This window comes from Lagenorhynchus albirostris, chromosome 3 (genome assembly GCF_949774975.1).
Source record: "Lagenorhynchus albirostris chromosome 3, mLagAlb1.1, whole genome shotgun sequence".
Taxonomy (NCBI): domain Eukaryota; kingdom Metazoa; phylum Chordata; class Mammalia; order Artiodactyla; family Delphinidae; genus Lagenorhynchus; species Lagenorhynchus albirostris.
In genome coordinates, this window is record NC_083097.1 from 9,578,822 (window position 1) to 9,594,412 (window position 15,591).

A 15,591-nucleotide genomic window follows, 5' to 3' on the forward strand; every position below is an offset into this window, starting at 1 on the left:
AAAAGCAAAGCACAGAAGTTGGGAAAGCAGACTGATGGATAAACAGACAAGAAGCAAAATCAATACCTTGTTACTATGTGTCTTTTGTCCCATTAAAAATCAAGTTCTTACGTAAGTTTTGCAAATCTTATCTCTGGGTAACTGTGTGCAGAGCCGATTAACAGATAGTTTATTTATGTACATATACACACATAATATATGTATACACATAATCTATGTGGCATATATGTAGATGCCAGTTTCCTTAATAAAATCAAATGTAGGGCTGGCAAGGTTCCCCCTAGAAGGAGACAGTCCTTGAGGAATGACTGACCAAGGAAGCCAGTTCTGTCACCCTGGATTTTCTTGGTTTCTCTTTTTTCCTTGGGGGGGGTCCAACTCGTGGGAACCAACCTTGGGGAAGAGGGATGCTCTTGTCTGTTTTTATAATCTTATTCAATACTGGACCCACAGAACTTTCCTTTGATCCCTTTTGAAGCACAAACCCTTCTTTTGATTCCTTCAAACCATTTCCCAGAACTCTAGAAAGCATCAAGTGGGAAGTGAAAGGAGAGCACGCAGAAGGGAAATAGAGGCAGAGACCCCAAAACGGAGCCCCGAGATTTAGGAGCTTCTGTTCCAGGTCTGTGGGCCTCTCTAACCCTCACTGAGATACCAAGGAAAGAGGCTGCCTCATTTTTGGTTCTCAGCTTGTTTCTAAGGGGTACTGTTTTTACTATTCACACTCCTTTTGGGCTCTTCAATATTCTGATCATTTCTTTCACAAGGAAGATGAAGAGAGAGATTTATTTCCTCCCTCCCACCTGTAGCTTAGCTTTCTGCTTCATCCTAAATGCCTGTCAAAGAATGACTTCACCTGCAAGATCCTACTCTCTCTTCAGTATGAGAACATCTAAGTCCAATAGACAACACACAGACACAAACATAAGAACCTGGTTATCAGTGAGAAAACAGAGATTAACCTTAAGGCAGGAAGTAAGATGAATTACTAGCAAAAGTAGTATACTGAGGGCTGATAACAACACTGCAAACTAATTATTTGTTTTACTTAGGAATCCAATATGCCATTCCTTTAAACCACCAATTATCTTTATTTTGATATTATCATTGTACTTATCATTACTGGGGACCTTAATATTAAAACTAAAGTTGCCTGATGTTTCAGAGTTCTGACTTCTAGGGATCTGAGGTGGTCCCCTGATGCTAAATGGTGTCACCAGAATTCATCTCTCCTATAAACAGATTGGGTAAAGATTTCATGATAATTAAATTATTGAATGGAACTTCTCAGTTGCTTTGAATCAGGGGAAAGATGCTATTTCTGTTCCTAAAACAGGGAATGAGTGTAGTTGGCTTTAAGTAGAGGGGTTAACGTTAAGTTCTGGAAAGACTGCATCAGGATATATGACAGACACACTGGTAGATCATTAGAGACACAACTTAAGTGACCAAAGACAAATACTCCTGGCTTCATAATGGAGACCAAACCCAGGATCACCACGGCCACCTTCAGAGAGGCTGGGTAGGGGAGGGGGAACTCTGCTGGGAAGAAGGGGAGGGTGTACAACAGCCTTTGCTCCCGTGGTAGGCTCCAGGTAGCATGGATTTGGCTTTTTGCCCTAAATGAGGCAGGAAAGTCCAGTGGCCCACTTTCGAGAGCAGGGACTTGATTTTCTCAGGCTCCTCTGCACCCCTGGGGGTCTGGCTAGTGGGTGGAGGCCCCAATGAGTGGGTGGCTCTTGGACCAGGTGTGAGCTACAGGCTCACCTTCTGAACCTGCGGTAGAGCCTGTTTTACCAAAAGCATGTGGACTGAGGGGAAGGACGGGGCTGGTTCTCAGGAGGAAAGCCTGTAAACCAGAAAAACACAAAGCAGAGATTTCTACCATCACAACTGATGGAGTATCTGCTAATGACTCATTAACCAACTAATTAGTACCCTGGGTGGAAGGATGCATCTGGGATGTTGTCAAGGTCCCTATGCCAGAACCCGCTTTGGTATAAACGAGGTGAGGGCGTAGTATTACAAATGAGTCGCTCTTTTAGAAATGCAATTGTTCACTCCTACGAGGGATTCTGAAGACAGACGGCAAAATGAGTAATCTGGGCTCTGGGAGAATCAAGATGGGCACAGACAAGTATTGTGTGTAAACACTGCTTTCCTTTCAGTTGATAAAAGGAATCCTGAAAAGGAGGCTTTTGTAAAACAAACAAAATCCTTTTGCAGTTGGAGTCTTCCCTTCCATCTTCCGATTCTGCTTCCTGGTCGTGAAGGCCCAGGTCTCAGTTTTCCCTCCTTGCCGCCCCTGCTGGCCTGTGCTCTGGCCTCCCCAGATGCCCTCCCATCCCTGGCCTCCCAGCAGGGCATCCCCCCAGGATCTGCTCCCCGGTCTTTGCCACTCAGCAGCACACGGCCTCTGTGCCTTCACCCACTTCTTCCACGTCTCTGACTCCCAAGTGCCATTCTCAGCGCGAGGCTTGGGCCACAGGTGCTCCTGAAGGCAGGCGCTGTGCTGACAGCAGAGAGGCAGTGGTGACGACAGTGGACCCTTCCCTATGCTGGGAAACGCCCCAAAGACCTTGAGGTCTGAACACCTGTCATCTCACAACAACTTCATGAGGAAGGTGCTTTGATCATTTCCGCTTTACATACACGGACGCTGAAGACAGAGCAGGTGAGCATCACACCTGGAATCATGACTTGCTGAGAATCTTTTCCCCTGGGTATTAGACGCCCTTTACAACCCAGACCTCCTCTACTCTTCCTGTGGTGGATGAGAGCCTGCACTGCAGGGCTGCACAAGATCATCACCTGGGCTGAGAGGGGAGAACATTTGAAATTCTACTTATTTACTTAACCAAACAAAATAAAGCAATTCAGAACGATCATTCTCCACAGGTTGGCACTGGCCCTCTCACTGGGCCCACATTTCAGATGACAGTGCATTTTTTCCTGGAAGCCACAACACAGCAAGGATGACAGTAACACCCTTGCTAATTTGACCACTAGGGCTCCTTATTGCTATTGATGTGTGCCGGTCCATGTGAAGTTTTAGATTATACGATCTAGCTTTAAACTAACCCTCCCGATGTTTTTAACCAGCAAAAACAGTGATAATATACTCAGATCTAACACATTCAACCATACTGCTCTTTCTAAAGAAAGGTTTTTATTTTTTATTTTATTTATTTATTTATTATTATTATTTTTTTTTGCGGTACGTGGGCCTCTCACTGTTGTGGCCTCTCCCATTGCAGAGCACAAGCTCCAGACGCGCAGGCTCAGCGGCCATGGCTCACGGGCCCAGCCGCTCCGCGGCATGTGGGATCTTCCCAGACCGGGGCACGAACCCGTGTCCCCTGCATCGGCAGGCGGACTCTCAACCACTGTGCCACCAGGGAATCCTTAAAGAAAGGTTTTTATGATTAAAAGTGTATACTGGTCTTTCACAGCTCCCTAAATGTCCATTGACAGATGAATTAATAAAGAAGATGTGGTATATATATGATGGAATATTACTCCGTCGTAAAATAAGTATGAAATAGTACCATTTGCTGCAACATGGATGCAACTAGAGATTATCACACTAAGTGAAGTAAGTGAGAAAGAGAAAGGCAAATGCCATATGATAGCATTTATATGTGGAATCTAAAATATGGCACAAATGAACCTATCTACAAAGCAGACTCACAGTCATAGAGAACAGACATGCAGTTGCCAAGGGGGAGGGGGTGGGGAGGGATGGATTGGGACTTTGGGATTAGCAGATGCAAACTATTATACACAGAATGGATAAACAACAAGGTCCTACTGTACAACACAGGGAACTATATTCAATATCCTGTGATAAACCATAATGGCAAAGAATATAAAAAAGAAAGCATATATATGTATAACTGAATCACACTGCTGTATAGCAGAAATTAACACAACATTGTAAATCAACTATACTTCAATAAAAGAAATTTTAAAAATGTAAACTGAAATAAAAACTTTAAATTGTGGTGTTTTATCTTTAACATCCCCTGTTTCAAGTTCTATCTTTAGTGCACATCTATTTTACAGTGTAAATAGTATAACAGTACACTGAAACGTGTAGTTAGTTGAGTTAGTGTATCTCCCCAAAATTCATATCTATTCAGAAGCTCAGAATATGGCCTTATTTGGAAATAGTGTCTTTGCAGATGTAATTAGGTGAAGATGAAGTCGTGGATCCTAAATACAGTGACTGGTGTCTTCATAGGAGCAGCATGGGAGACGTGAGACAGAGAGGAAGGTGTAAGTGAAGACACAGGCAGAGACTGAAGCTCTGCAGCCACATTCAAGGGATGGTGGGGCCACCCCAGACCCTTTGGAGGGAGCATGACCCTGCTCAGGCTGTGACTTTTCAGACTTCTGGCCTCCACAACCGTAAGAGAATACATTTTTGTTGGTTGAAGCCACCCAGTTTGTGGTAATTTGCATGGCAAGGCAGCCCTAGGAAATTAACATACCATGTCCATAATTTATAAGTAAAAAAGTCCGCATACAGAGATGCAAGCTAACATTTTTTGCTGACTCGGTGGGTGGACAGCTGCCCTCCCATCCCAGCCCAACCAGGCTGGAGTACTTCAAACAGGCACCACCCCCGACTCCAGCCCTCCTTTCTTTCCAACTAGAGAGCTTTCTCTCCCATTTTTTCATATGTAAATATCAACTATTCCTCAAGGTTCCGGCCAACCACTCAATTCCGCCTCTGTACTTCTATCACATCTGTCTTATTTACCCAATGCACTACAGTCATTTGTGGATATACCTTTCTCTCTCATATACCTTTAAAAGCTCCTTAAAGAATGAAGCTCTTTACATGCTATCATTGCACCTGCAGAGTTCATCCTACAATATTCCCCAGAAAAGTCACCGAGAACATATGTGCCTTCAGATGGACCTGGAGGGAAGAGTTTAAAGGAATGAGAGCTACAGGGCTGTGTCCCTGCCCAGCTCTGGCCATGTGTTGATAAAACCTCGCTGAGGACATATATGTGTGCTTTTCATATTTCCAAGTGGCAGGAGCAGTGCATTATAATAATCATGCTGGATAACAAAACTGGAATCTGAAGTATCACATAACGGAATCACCCCCAACAAGAAGTGAATGTTAAGCCCCTCATTTAAGTTAAAAAGAAAATTATATATATATATATATATATAAAATTTCATTTTATATATATAATGGAATACTACTTAGCCATTAAGAAAAAGAATGAAATAATGCCATTTGCAGCAACATGGATGGCCCTAGAGCTTATGATACTAAGTGAAGTAAGTCGGACAGAGAAAGACTAATACCATTTGATATCACGTATATGTGGAATCTAAAATATGACACAAATGAACTTATTTACAAAACAGAAACAGACTCACAGACATAGAAAACAAGCTTATGGTTACCAACAGGGAAAGGGGGGAGGGGAGGGATAAATTAGGAGTTTGCGATTAGCAGATACACACTACTATATATAAAATAGATAAACAACAAGGTCCTACTGTACAGCACAGGGAACTATATCCAGTACCCTGTGATAAACCATAATGGAAAAGAATATGAAAAAGAATATATATACATATATCTATAGATATCTGAATCATTTTGCTGTACACCTGAAACATTGTTAATCAACTATAGTTCAATAAAAAAATAATAAATTAAAAAAAGTCTCACTGAGAAGGCACTGTGGGGAGGAGTAATAACTGTCCTCAGGGCTGCCTCTGAAGAAGGGATAGACGTATTCTAACATGACTGCAAAGGTCAGAAACAAGATCAGGGAGTGAACTTACAAGGGGTGAAGCTTTCAATATAAATGAGTGTACAAGGCTTGAATTATTCAAGAAATTAATAAAATGCTTCAAGAGATGGTGAGTGGCCCATTTCGAGAGGCATTCAAACAGAGACTGAATGGCCAATTGTTGGGCTTGCTCTTGGCCTAACTGAATAAATGACGTCCAAGTGCTCTTCACACTGAGGTTCTTTAAATTGCAGATGCTGTATTTTTCCCCCTCTGACATTTCCCCAGTTAAATAAATGATTATTGAACATTTAAAGTGAAAAACAAACTCCCCAGAGATTCACCACCCCATAACTGAACCAGGAAGAATATTATGACTGTTTTATTGCAAACACTTCAGACATGTTACCTAAATGACATAATAATGGCACTTTAAATGTTAATAAAGATTCTAAAAATATGTTTTAAATCTTCACCTTTAAAAAAGCATCTTTGTATATATTTTGTTTCCTGAGCATTCATTTCACTATATGCTATGTGTGGTTATAGAGTGGGCAGGTAAGCAATGAAAAAAAAACCCAGCATTTGGAAAACATTCTTAACCTAGGTTTACCTAATGATATTTATAAGCAGTATTACTTAATAATATATACTAATAACACATCCAATAATAAAATAATTTGAGTAATACACTAGGTAATTCCTTAAAAGTGCATATTTTTAGATTATTGGTCAAATACTGTGGCTTGAAACAAAACATGGAGAACAAGTTTGATAGAGCCAACTGAAAATTCAGTTGCTAATTTGCGCTCAAATTCAGCATAAAGATGTCACTGAATTTATTTCTCTGTTACACTGCATAACAAAAAGAAGATAGAATTTTATTGTGAATCATGTTTACAGTAAGTTAGATTCCTTTAGCAGACTTGAAAAACTGCTTTTGAGGTAGTTTACATCAAGGATTACAATACCCTGAAAAGGGATTAATCCAACTTGATTAAAAGATGCCATTCATGCTGCAACCTACACATTAAGTTATGTCAGTAAATGTCTTAGCCATGACTTTTCTTCTTATATAGACAAGAACATTTATAGCATCATTAGTACACCAGGTACATTAGTCTTGCTTTTTTCCTGGTTATTTCATCAATCACATTTTCAAAATAAGGATGCTATGACTTATCACTCCCAACATCACTGAGCTGGGATGAGTCCTTTCATATAATTTAAAGATTTATATTTGGCCTACATGTTTAAAAGCACTGTATAAAACTCAATATCTGGTACAGTACCAACAACTTATTAGCTGTGATAATTCTTAAGAAATTCACATTTTATGGAAGATAACATGCAATTAACAAATAAAAAGTTCTCAGCAAACGTGGCTGTAAAGCAAACATTATATATATATATAAATTTTCTTTTCAAAGTGATTGCTGACTTAAAAAGGCAATCAGATCCTACCATCTCCTTTTATAAAAGGTCTCTGTGCATATGTATAACTGAAGCACTTTGCTGTACATCTGAAACTAATGCAACACTGTATATACAGTATTATCACACTGTATATCAACTATACTTCAATTAAAAAAAATAAATTAGGGCTTCCCTGGTGGCGCAGTGGTTGAGAGTCCGCCTGCCGATGAAGGGGACACGGGTTCGTGCTCCGGTCTGGGAAGATCCCACATGCCGCGGAGCGGCTGGGCCCGTGAGCCATGGCCGCTGAGCCTGCGCATCCGGAGCCTGTGCTCCGTAACGGGAGAGGCCACAACAGTGAGAGAGGCCCACGTACCGAAAAAATAATAATAATAATAATAAATAAATAAATTTTAAAAATAAAATAAAATAGCCTAACTAAATAAATAAATGTCATCAAAATATCAAAAAAAAAGATAACAGGGAGTTTCTGGTTTCAAGTCTAATGACTGAATTGGGGCTACCTTGATTTCAAATTCTTATTTTAAAATGGATGATTTGCTTGAAAACTCCTCACTGAAGCTCCTTAATAGAGAAAAGATACTGGTCTGCAATAAGACAGATAGGCAGATAGTAGAAGAGAAAAGAAAGGAAAAACAAAACAAAGACCACATATCCATAAGCAATTATCAGAGAGACCAGACCTATTTAGACAATTTGTATCATTTCCTTCATTCCTTCACTCACTCCTACACACAGAAAACTGGTGCTATCATTTACTCGTCCTCCAAGAAAATCATAAAAGATGTGAGTATAGTCTTTCCTTTTCCTTTTTATTTTTTATAAAGAAATATAAATGCCCATGCCAATACGTGCCCCGTGTCCTAAAAGTGTGGATTCTAGCCTGTGTACCCACAGGTCATTTATTACAATTCTCCATTTATTTAAGGCACAAAATATGGGGATATCAGTTTTCTCCCACAAAGGAGAATTAAGTTAAAGATGTAAGGAAAAGTGCTTTGAGAATTGTAATGTGCTATAAATACATGTTTGCAATGGCAAAGAGGCTTACATGGTCTGGTATTTAATGATAAATAAAACTTTAACAAATTCTCTTCAAAAATGTATGTATAAAAGCTTGAAAGAAATCTAAAAGCTGGAAAAGTTTAAATCATAAGTTATAATGCTGAAAAAAAACAATTTTGAACCCCCAAAGTAAAAGATACCCGTTCTAGTAATATTCACCTAGGAAGAACCAAAATTCATTATTCAAAAGAAGATGCAAAGATGTTATCATAAAAGAAGCATTAGATTGTGGACTAGAATTTTAGATTAGATTTGGGCTATCTCAATTAAATCTGAACACTTTGACATATTCCTTTATTAAAAAAAAAAAAACTCTACAAGAAAGGCATTATTGTATTTTATATACCCATTTTGCATAATGCCAGGTTATTATTATTAGTTCCTTTTACATTAAGCCATAATAATTCAGTTCTGGTTCTAGATCTCGTTCTGTTTGTTTTGATTCTATACCTGACCTTAGGATGGTGGTATGATTTTTTTTTCAAAATTAACACATATTTAAAGCCAATGCTTAGCATTCTTAAAAATAAAATAGTAAACTGTAATTCCTATAACACTGAGTTGTATATAAGTTCACACCTACAAAAGGTCAGTGGCCAGTATACTCTTATTCATTCTAACATTTCTTATTGGTGTTTCTCTTTTTTGGTTTATAGTGGGCACTCAATAAATATATGTCACATAGTCCATAACTTAAAAAGATAATAGCCATGATACACTGAAAGAAGAAAAAAGGCTATAAAAGTGACAGTAATATAAAATGAGAAGGCTATGCCATTTAATAAAATAAAATGCATTTAATACACAGTATAAAATAAAGAAGCGAAGCTGTAGCTAGAGAAACATAAATTTGGGTTCCTATCAAGCCAAATTCCCCTAATATGAAATTTTAAAACCTTTCCACTGAAGATTAAACGCTTAGCCTCAATTTAAGTATACAATGTTCAATAAAGCAATGCCAATCCAATTATGTATTTTTCTATTTAGCATTTCCTAAGAGTTTACTTCTATTTCTACATGTTTTCAATAGCATGTCTAGAAAAAATATTTAAAAATAGAGAGTGTCGGGGGAGGGATGGATTGGGAGTTTGGGGTTAGCAGATGCAAACTATTATATATAGAATGGATAAACAACAAGACACTACTGTAGAGCACAGGGAGCTATATTCAATATCCTGGGATAAACCATAATGGAAAATAGTATAAAAAAGAATGCATATATATGTATAACGGAATCACTTTGCTGTACAGCAGAAACTAACACAACATTGTAAATCAACTATACTTGAATAAAAAAATAATGAATATTGAAGAAAGAAAGGAAGAAAGAAAGAAAGAAAGAAATAGAGAATGTTGAGGTGTTGTTATCTGAAGAACATTCTACCCACACATGCCAAGAATACTGAAGGATCTGGGGCAGATTTCAGGACCAAGACGATAGAGATCCCTGTTTCGACTGAAAATCTAGAGAAGCAGGATGCCGGACAATGTAAGTATAAGAATTCTTCCTATTTCTAGTAGTTAACAGTGAGCACTTATTACAATTCACTTTTACAATGGAGGTTCTACCACATATAATATTTAACATAAACCCTCCAAGCAGGTTTGAATGGTGCTAAAGAAGCTATCTCAAAGAATACCAAATGGTCCCATTTGGTAAAATGGTCCCATTCTGCCTTTTATGTATGTAGAAGTGATTTCTTTTTACAAAAGAATCTATGCAAACCCCTCAATATAGTACACATGCACTTGTGTGCTCTATCAGAGAAAATATCCAAAAATTCCTTGAGATGAATTTTACCGCCAGATTCAAGTCACATGCCCCATTACAAAGACATACCAGGAATCTGATGTATCTATAGTATTCACAGATGCAGATATATATTTATGGGGCTCTGCATAAACCAAATGCCTATTAATAAAACATCATTTAACTCTACAGGAATTCAATTCCAATTTCAGAAGTAGAGTATCACTAAATCCCTCACCACTGTTGAAAAAAGAAAGCAAAAAAGAAACACTTCTCAATAATAACAATTTCTTTAATATATTATATTCAAGTTTTTAATCAATGTCCAATCAACTTCAGCCTCATGTTTATTTTCAGACACAAAAATGAAGGTAATAAGGGTTTTCTAAATGTCCAATTTTTAGTATAACCTGGTAGGTGTGCCACTTTCCACTCTAATGAATGGAAACATACAGCGTGACAAAGCATGCTTCTACTGAGACAAGAAAATACCTAGACCACAGTATTTGAAGTCAAATGATATAACCCCCCAATCCTCCATTTCTACTGCATGAAAGAAAATTGTTCAACATCTCATCAAATAGCTGAAACCTTCAAGCACCTACAAATGTTCTGATCAAAAGATCGTCTTCGCTGTTGAACCAAGAAGATACTAGGGATCCATGATCGATACCAATATTCCAAATCAAACAGAAGATTATAAAACCCAACCAAAGTCAACACTTTCATACTCAGCCAGTGACATGGAGGCAATAACGCGACGCAAAAAGAAATCATGTAGTAACAAGGCCTGGTTTGAAAACCTCTTTAGCAGTGATTGGGAAGAGAAAAAGGTTGGTACCCACCTGGGATCTTTCTGAATGCTATCGATGGACGGGGATCTGGCCAAGGTGCCTTCGGGAGGGAGGGCAGGGCCGGATTTGCTGTACGGAGACTCGACGGAAGGACAATACTGCAGCTGCCGGTAGGGGTCCGCGTAGCTGGAGGCTGGGCCGGCGGCGTAGCTGGCCCTCTGGAAGGTGGCCACGGCAGCGCTCTGCGGGCCATGCTGGCTGCCTGTGCGCTGCAAGGGGACGGAGTCGACACCGGGGGAAGACGGGGCTAGGACAGGAAAGTAGGGACAAAGTAAAAAATTGAGGACCTGCTCACAGAAACGGTTAACCAGGTCTAGGCAGGGGGGAAAATTACACACATACAAAAACAAAAACAAAAACAAGGGTTTGAAAGAATAAAAAAAAAAAATTCTGTCATATTTGAACTAACACATTCGATGTTACCCATTAAAGTGATAATTAGCATGCTATTTCAGGAATAAACCTTTCCACTCTAGGGCAAAAACGCATCTGCGGTGTGTTTGCTGCTTACCAACCTCCACGAGAAGGTTTGTTAATCAGAAATGTAAACTCTGTGCGGAGCTAAAACCCAAAGAAACGTAAGGAACATCTTCTAAGGAATCGTGTACAGTGACTTCTTTACTGTTTAGGTTGAGAAAACTCAGAAAGTGCTCGCTCAGGTGATGTTACGTTAATTCTATTCAGGGTGTGAAAGAAATTTAGTAATGTGGTTAATTTCTCCTAAATAAAAGAAAATAAGGCAACGTGAGAGGATGTGTATGCATGGGGGTGGAGGTGAACGCAGGTCCATAGTTAGTACTCGAGCATTAAATGCAGGACTGTCCTAGTTCTTGTAAAGTTTAACAAACACCCACAGGAGTTTTATATGCCTCTTTCTCAAGTTGAGCTGTCATAGTAACAAATACATTTGGTGAAGGGTGGGCATGGGAGAGGAGATGAAGACCTGCCCAACTGCAACACAAACAAAATAAGAAGCTGACTTGGCTTTTCCAGAAGTATTTGCATCTTTTCAATACGCCTAAATTGTTTGGAGAAGATTTGACACCAGTTACTAAAATTGGTTTGACTATTTCCAAACTGAATTTCAGTTTTTTGTTTCCTTCCTGGGTTCTTTGGAGTTTGTTTCCTGTCATTATTTTTATCTGGTTCTCAGAAATACTTGACGTCTAAGGTTTAGTTGACATATACAATGAAAATAGCATCTTCCATATTAATAGAATGCGACCTGTTATTAATTGTTGTGATATTTAGCCATGATCAATATTAGCTAGCACCTTTACTTTCTAGCATTGTAGATCGGAATATATCCCCAATACAGCCAGTGTCTAGATAAGGCCGTTTACCATGCAAGCTCTACGTGGAATTAGTTTCCGATTACGAATCACACCCCACAACTCGGACTTTCTGAGAGCTTCATAGTGGATGGTGATAGAGCTTATTTTTATCCTCTCTCTCATTAGAAGACATATGTGAAATCAAATACAAAAGAAATTATGTCACATTGAGGAAACAATGTTAATGTTAAAAGTTAAGGATATCCTGTCGAAATGACAAAAAGTTGCAAAGTGAAATGGAGAAACATATCCTAATATGAGAGCTGATTTTAACAGAGTTCAGGGCTTCTCATTCCAAAGAACTTTTAATACTTAATCTTATAATAACCAAAATTAGGAGACTAGGCACTGTGACATGGTGAAGACTAGAAAAATATTTAAGAAAACTTTCTAAACAAAAAGTGCCTATTTTCCCAGAAGAGCAGTATTTTGAAATGATGAGGGCTGCCCTGATGGATTAAGTTTCAAAGTCATTGGATTAGACTAATAAGCATTAAGTTCACAACCAGAAAATCTGTCTTACGTCTTTAGGCAATTTATGGAGCATTTAGATTGTCCCCAAAATTTTACAAGCATGTCTAATTAAAATTCATGTTTTAAAGTTTATGAACAATGTGCTTTATGTCATGGGGACAGGGGTTAAAAATTCAGGCCAGGCATAACCATGCTCTTGGAAGAACAAATGCAAAGAGGTAAACAAAATTTCATTTTCTAGAAGAGTTGTGAAAAGCCAGCCAGCAAATCAAGGGCAAACGGGGAAAACTAACTATAACCTGACATTTTTCAGATAAATGAATGTTTTATATTCAGGAACTAAATATCTGCACTTAAGCTTGCTGAAAAGGGTTACTAATATCAGAAAAAAATCCTTTTCTATGCAAAATTATTTGTTATTAATACATTAGATATAGTGATTAACAGGAAGGGAGGGCAAAATGGCAGAGATCAGGATTTAATAATGAAACGTGAAGAAACGCTCTTGTTAAAAAAATGATAATATATTGGGCTTCCCTGGTGGCGCAGTGGTTGAGAGTCCGCATGCTGATGCAGGGGACACGGGTTCGTGCCCCGGTCCGGGAAGATCCCACATGCCGCGGAGCGGCTGGGCCCGTGAGCCATGGCCGCTGACCCTGTGCGCCCGGAGCCTGTGCTCCGCAACGGGAGAGGCCACAACAGTGAGAGGCCCGTGTGCCGCAAAAAAAAAAAAAAAAAAAAAAGACAATATAGGTAAGGGAAACAAGCTAACTAGCCACACCAGAAACTCTCAAAGGACTATAAATTTAAAAAGAATAGGGATTTCCCTGGTGGTCCAGTGGTTAGGACTCTGCCCTTCCAGCACAGGTTTGATCCTGGTCGGGGAACTAAGATCTTGCAAGCCACGTGGCACGGCCAGGAAAAAGTGGAAAAAAAAAGGTATTTAAAAAAAAAAAAAGAATATAGTATAACGAGGAGCTTAAGAAAAGCAATCCCTTGGGCTTCCCTGGTGGCGCAGTGGTTGAGAGTCCGCCTGCCGATGCAGGGGATGTGGGTTCGTGCCCTGGTCCGGGAAGATCCCACATGCCGCGGAGCAGCTAGGCCCGTGAGCCGTGGCCGCTGAGCCTGCGCGTCCGGAGCCTGTGCTCCGCAAAGGGAGAGGCCACAACAGTGAGAGGCCTGCATACCGCAAAAAAAAAGAAAAAAAAAAAAAAAGAGAGTGGACTATGAAATTTAAGACGGGTAAACAACTTCCAGAAAGATCATATTTGAAAAAAAAAAAAAATCGCAATCACATTTCTGTCACTTGACAAATGGCCTTTCAGAAGTATCATTCCTGAAGCCATAAGTTTCAACTTTTTTAGGTCTCAATAAATAGAGTACCCGATGAGAATTTCAAAATATAAAATTAGAACTCAAACTGATACTGTCAAATTCAAATAAATTAGAGACTGCTCAATGCAAGGAAAATAATGCAAAATAGCAATACAAATGGGGAGAAAAATACACTATTTTAAAGGGTAGGTTATATGATCATATAGAAGAAAATGCATGAGAAACGAAGAGATCTCAAACTAGCCATCGGTAATGTAACAATGTAATACCTTCTATTTTTTTAAGCACGAGGTAAAAGACTGATTTCAACACGTTAACACTGATTTCTCCCTTTTTGCCTGTTCAGACTGCGGTGTGTTTGTTGCAGACGGTGGCTCTCTATTAATATAGATAAGCCGATACCGCTCACACGATTAAAAGACTTTTCTTTAACACAAATTTTCCCTTAATTTCTGTCCTGTTATATTCGGTTGGCCAAAAAGTGCGTTCGGGTTGTTCGTAAGATGGCACGGAGGAACCCGAAACGACGTTATGGCCTATGTTTGCTCTCATTTGAGTTTTAGAGCTCAGTTGACCAAATCACCCACCTTGGAGGATTACTCTATTCAACTGAACTTTCTTATGGCAAACATTTGAAGTAAAAGGTGCTGTATCAGCTCTGTAAACACTCCTCTCTCTTCTCACCTGCTCTGCAAACAGCCCCATCTCCCCTCAATAATCTCTTCCAACTCAATGAATCACACTGCTGGTCTCCTTGGGGAGAGTTTAAAAGTAGCCTCTTCGGGGAGATTTTAAAAGTAGCCTCTTCAGCAGTTGACCTGATACTTCGCCTTTTCACGCTGCTCATGAAATCATCTGTTTTCCGAAGAGCTACACAAATAAAGGTCTAGTGCGTAAAGGGAAAAAAAATAGATGTTTTATGTGTTGTATTTTGTTTGAAAGAAGGGAAGGGAGATCCTTTTTAATAAAAGCAAACATTCTATTTTGATGAGGATAGATGGTTACATGCATTATTTACTGACAATGGAAAAAAAGGAGAACAGAATAAAATACAAGACGCTGGTACATGGAGAAACTTGGGAGCTGGAATATAAAGCAGGTCCAACAGAAGAAAGAAAAAACATGTATTTTTGTTTTCATATTATTTATCTTTTCTTTTATGTATATTTGTACATAGAGAGATATGAAAACATAAAATACTTTTACACATGTTATAAAATACAAAGTAAGCAAACGATAAGCTGATTAAATAACATTCCTCCTGCAAGCTCAGAAAATAAAAATGGCTTAGGTGACAATGGGTCCAAAAACATGGCCTATATACCTTTAAAGTTATTATTTAGATAATAACAACTCTATCATTTCAGGGATGAGGAACCTTCACCACCCAATCCACTATATTCCCAATAGTATTATCATCTAGAACTGAATTATACATGTCTTCCAATTTTCTGCACTCTGCACAGGTTGATCCAAGCTGAGCTCAATAGAAAAATATTCAAGGGTAAATTTAACATAATCTTTTAACTTCATATGTCATTATTTTTGTGGGGGGGAGGCATTTAATGCAGGATTAT

At 38.9% G+C, this 15,591-nt stretch overlaps 1 protein-coding gene across 3 annotated transcripts in view; it reads right to left on the reverse strand.

The window, feature by feature from the left end:
• The window catches only part of CTNND2 (catenin delta 2), a 437,245-nt gene that overhangs the window by 360,104 nt on the left and 61,550 nt on the right, over window positions 1-15,591 (reverse strand). For all 3 annotated transcript variants that reach the window (XM_060145991.1, XM_060145990.1, XM_060145989.1), the window contains one exon: window positions 10,863-11,118. In XM_060145991.1, the coding sequence (XP_060001974.1) occupies window positions 10,863-11,118 (256 nt within the window). The remainder of the gene's footprint in view (window positions 1-10,862; window positions 11,119-15,591) is intronic.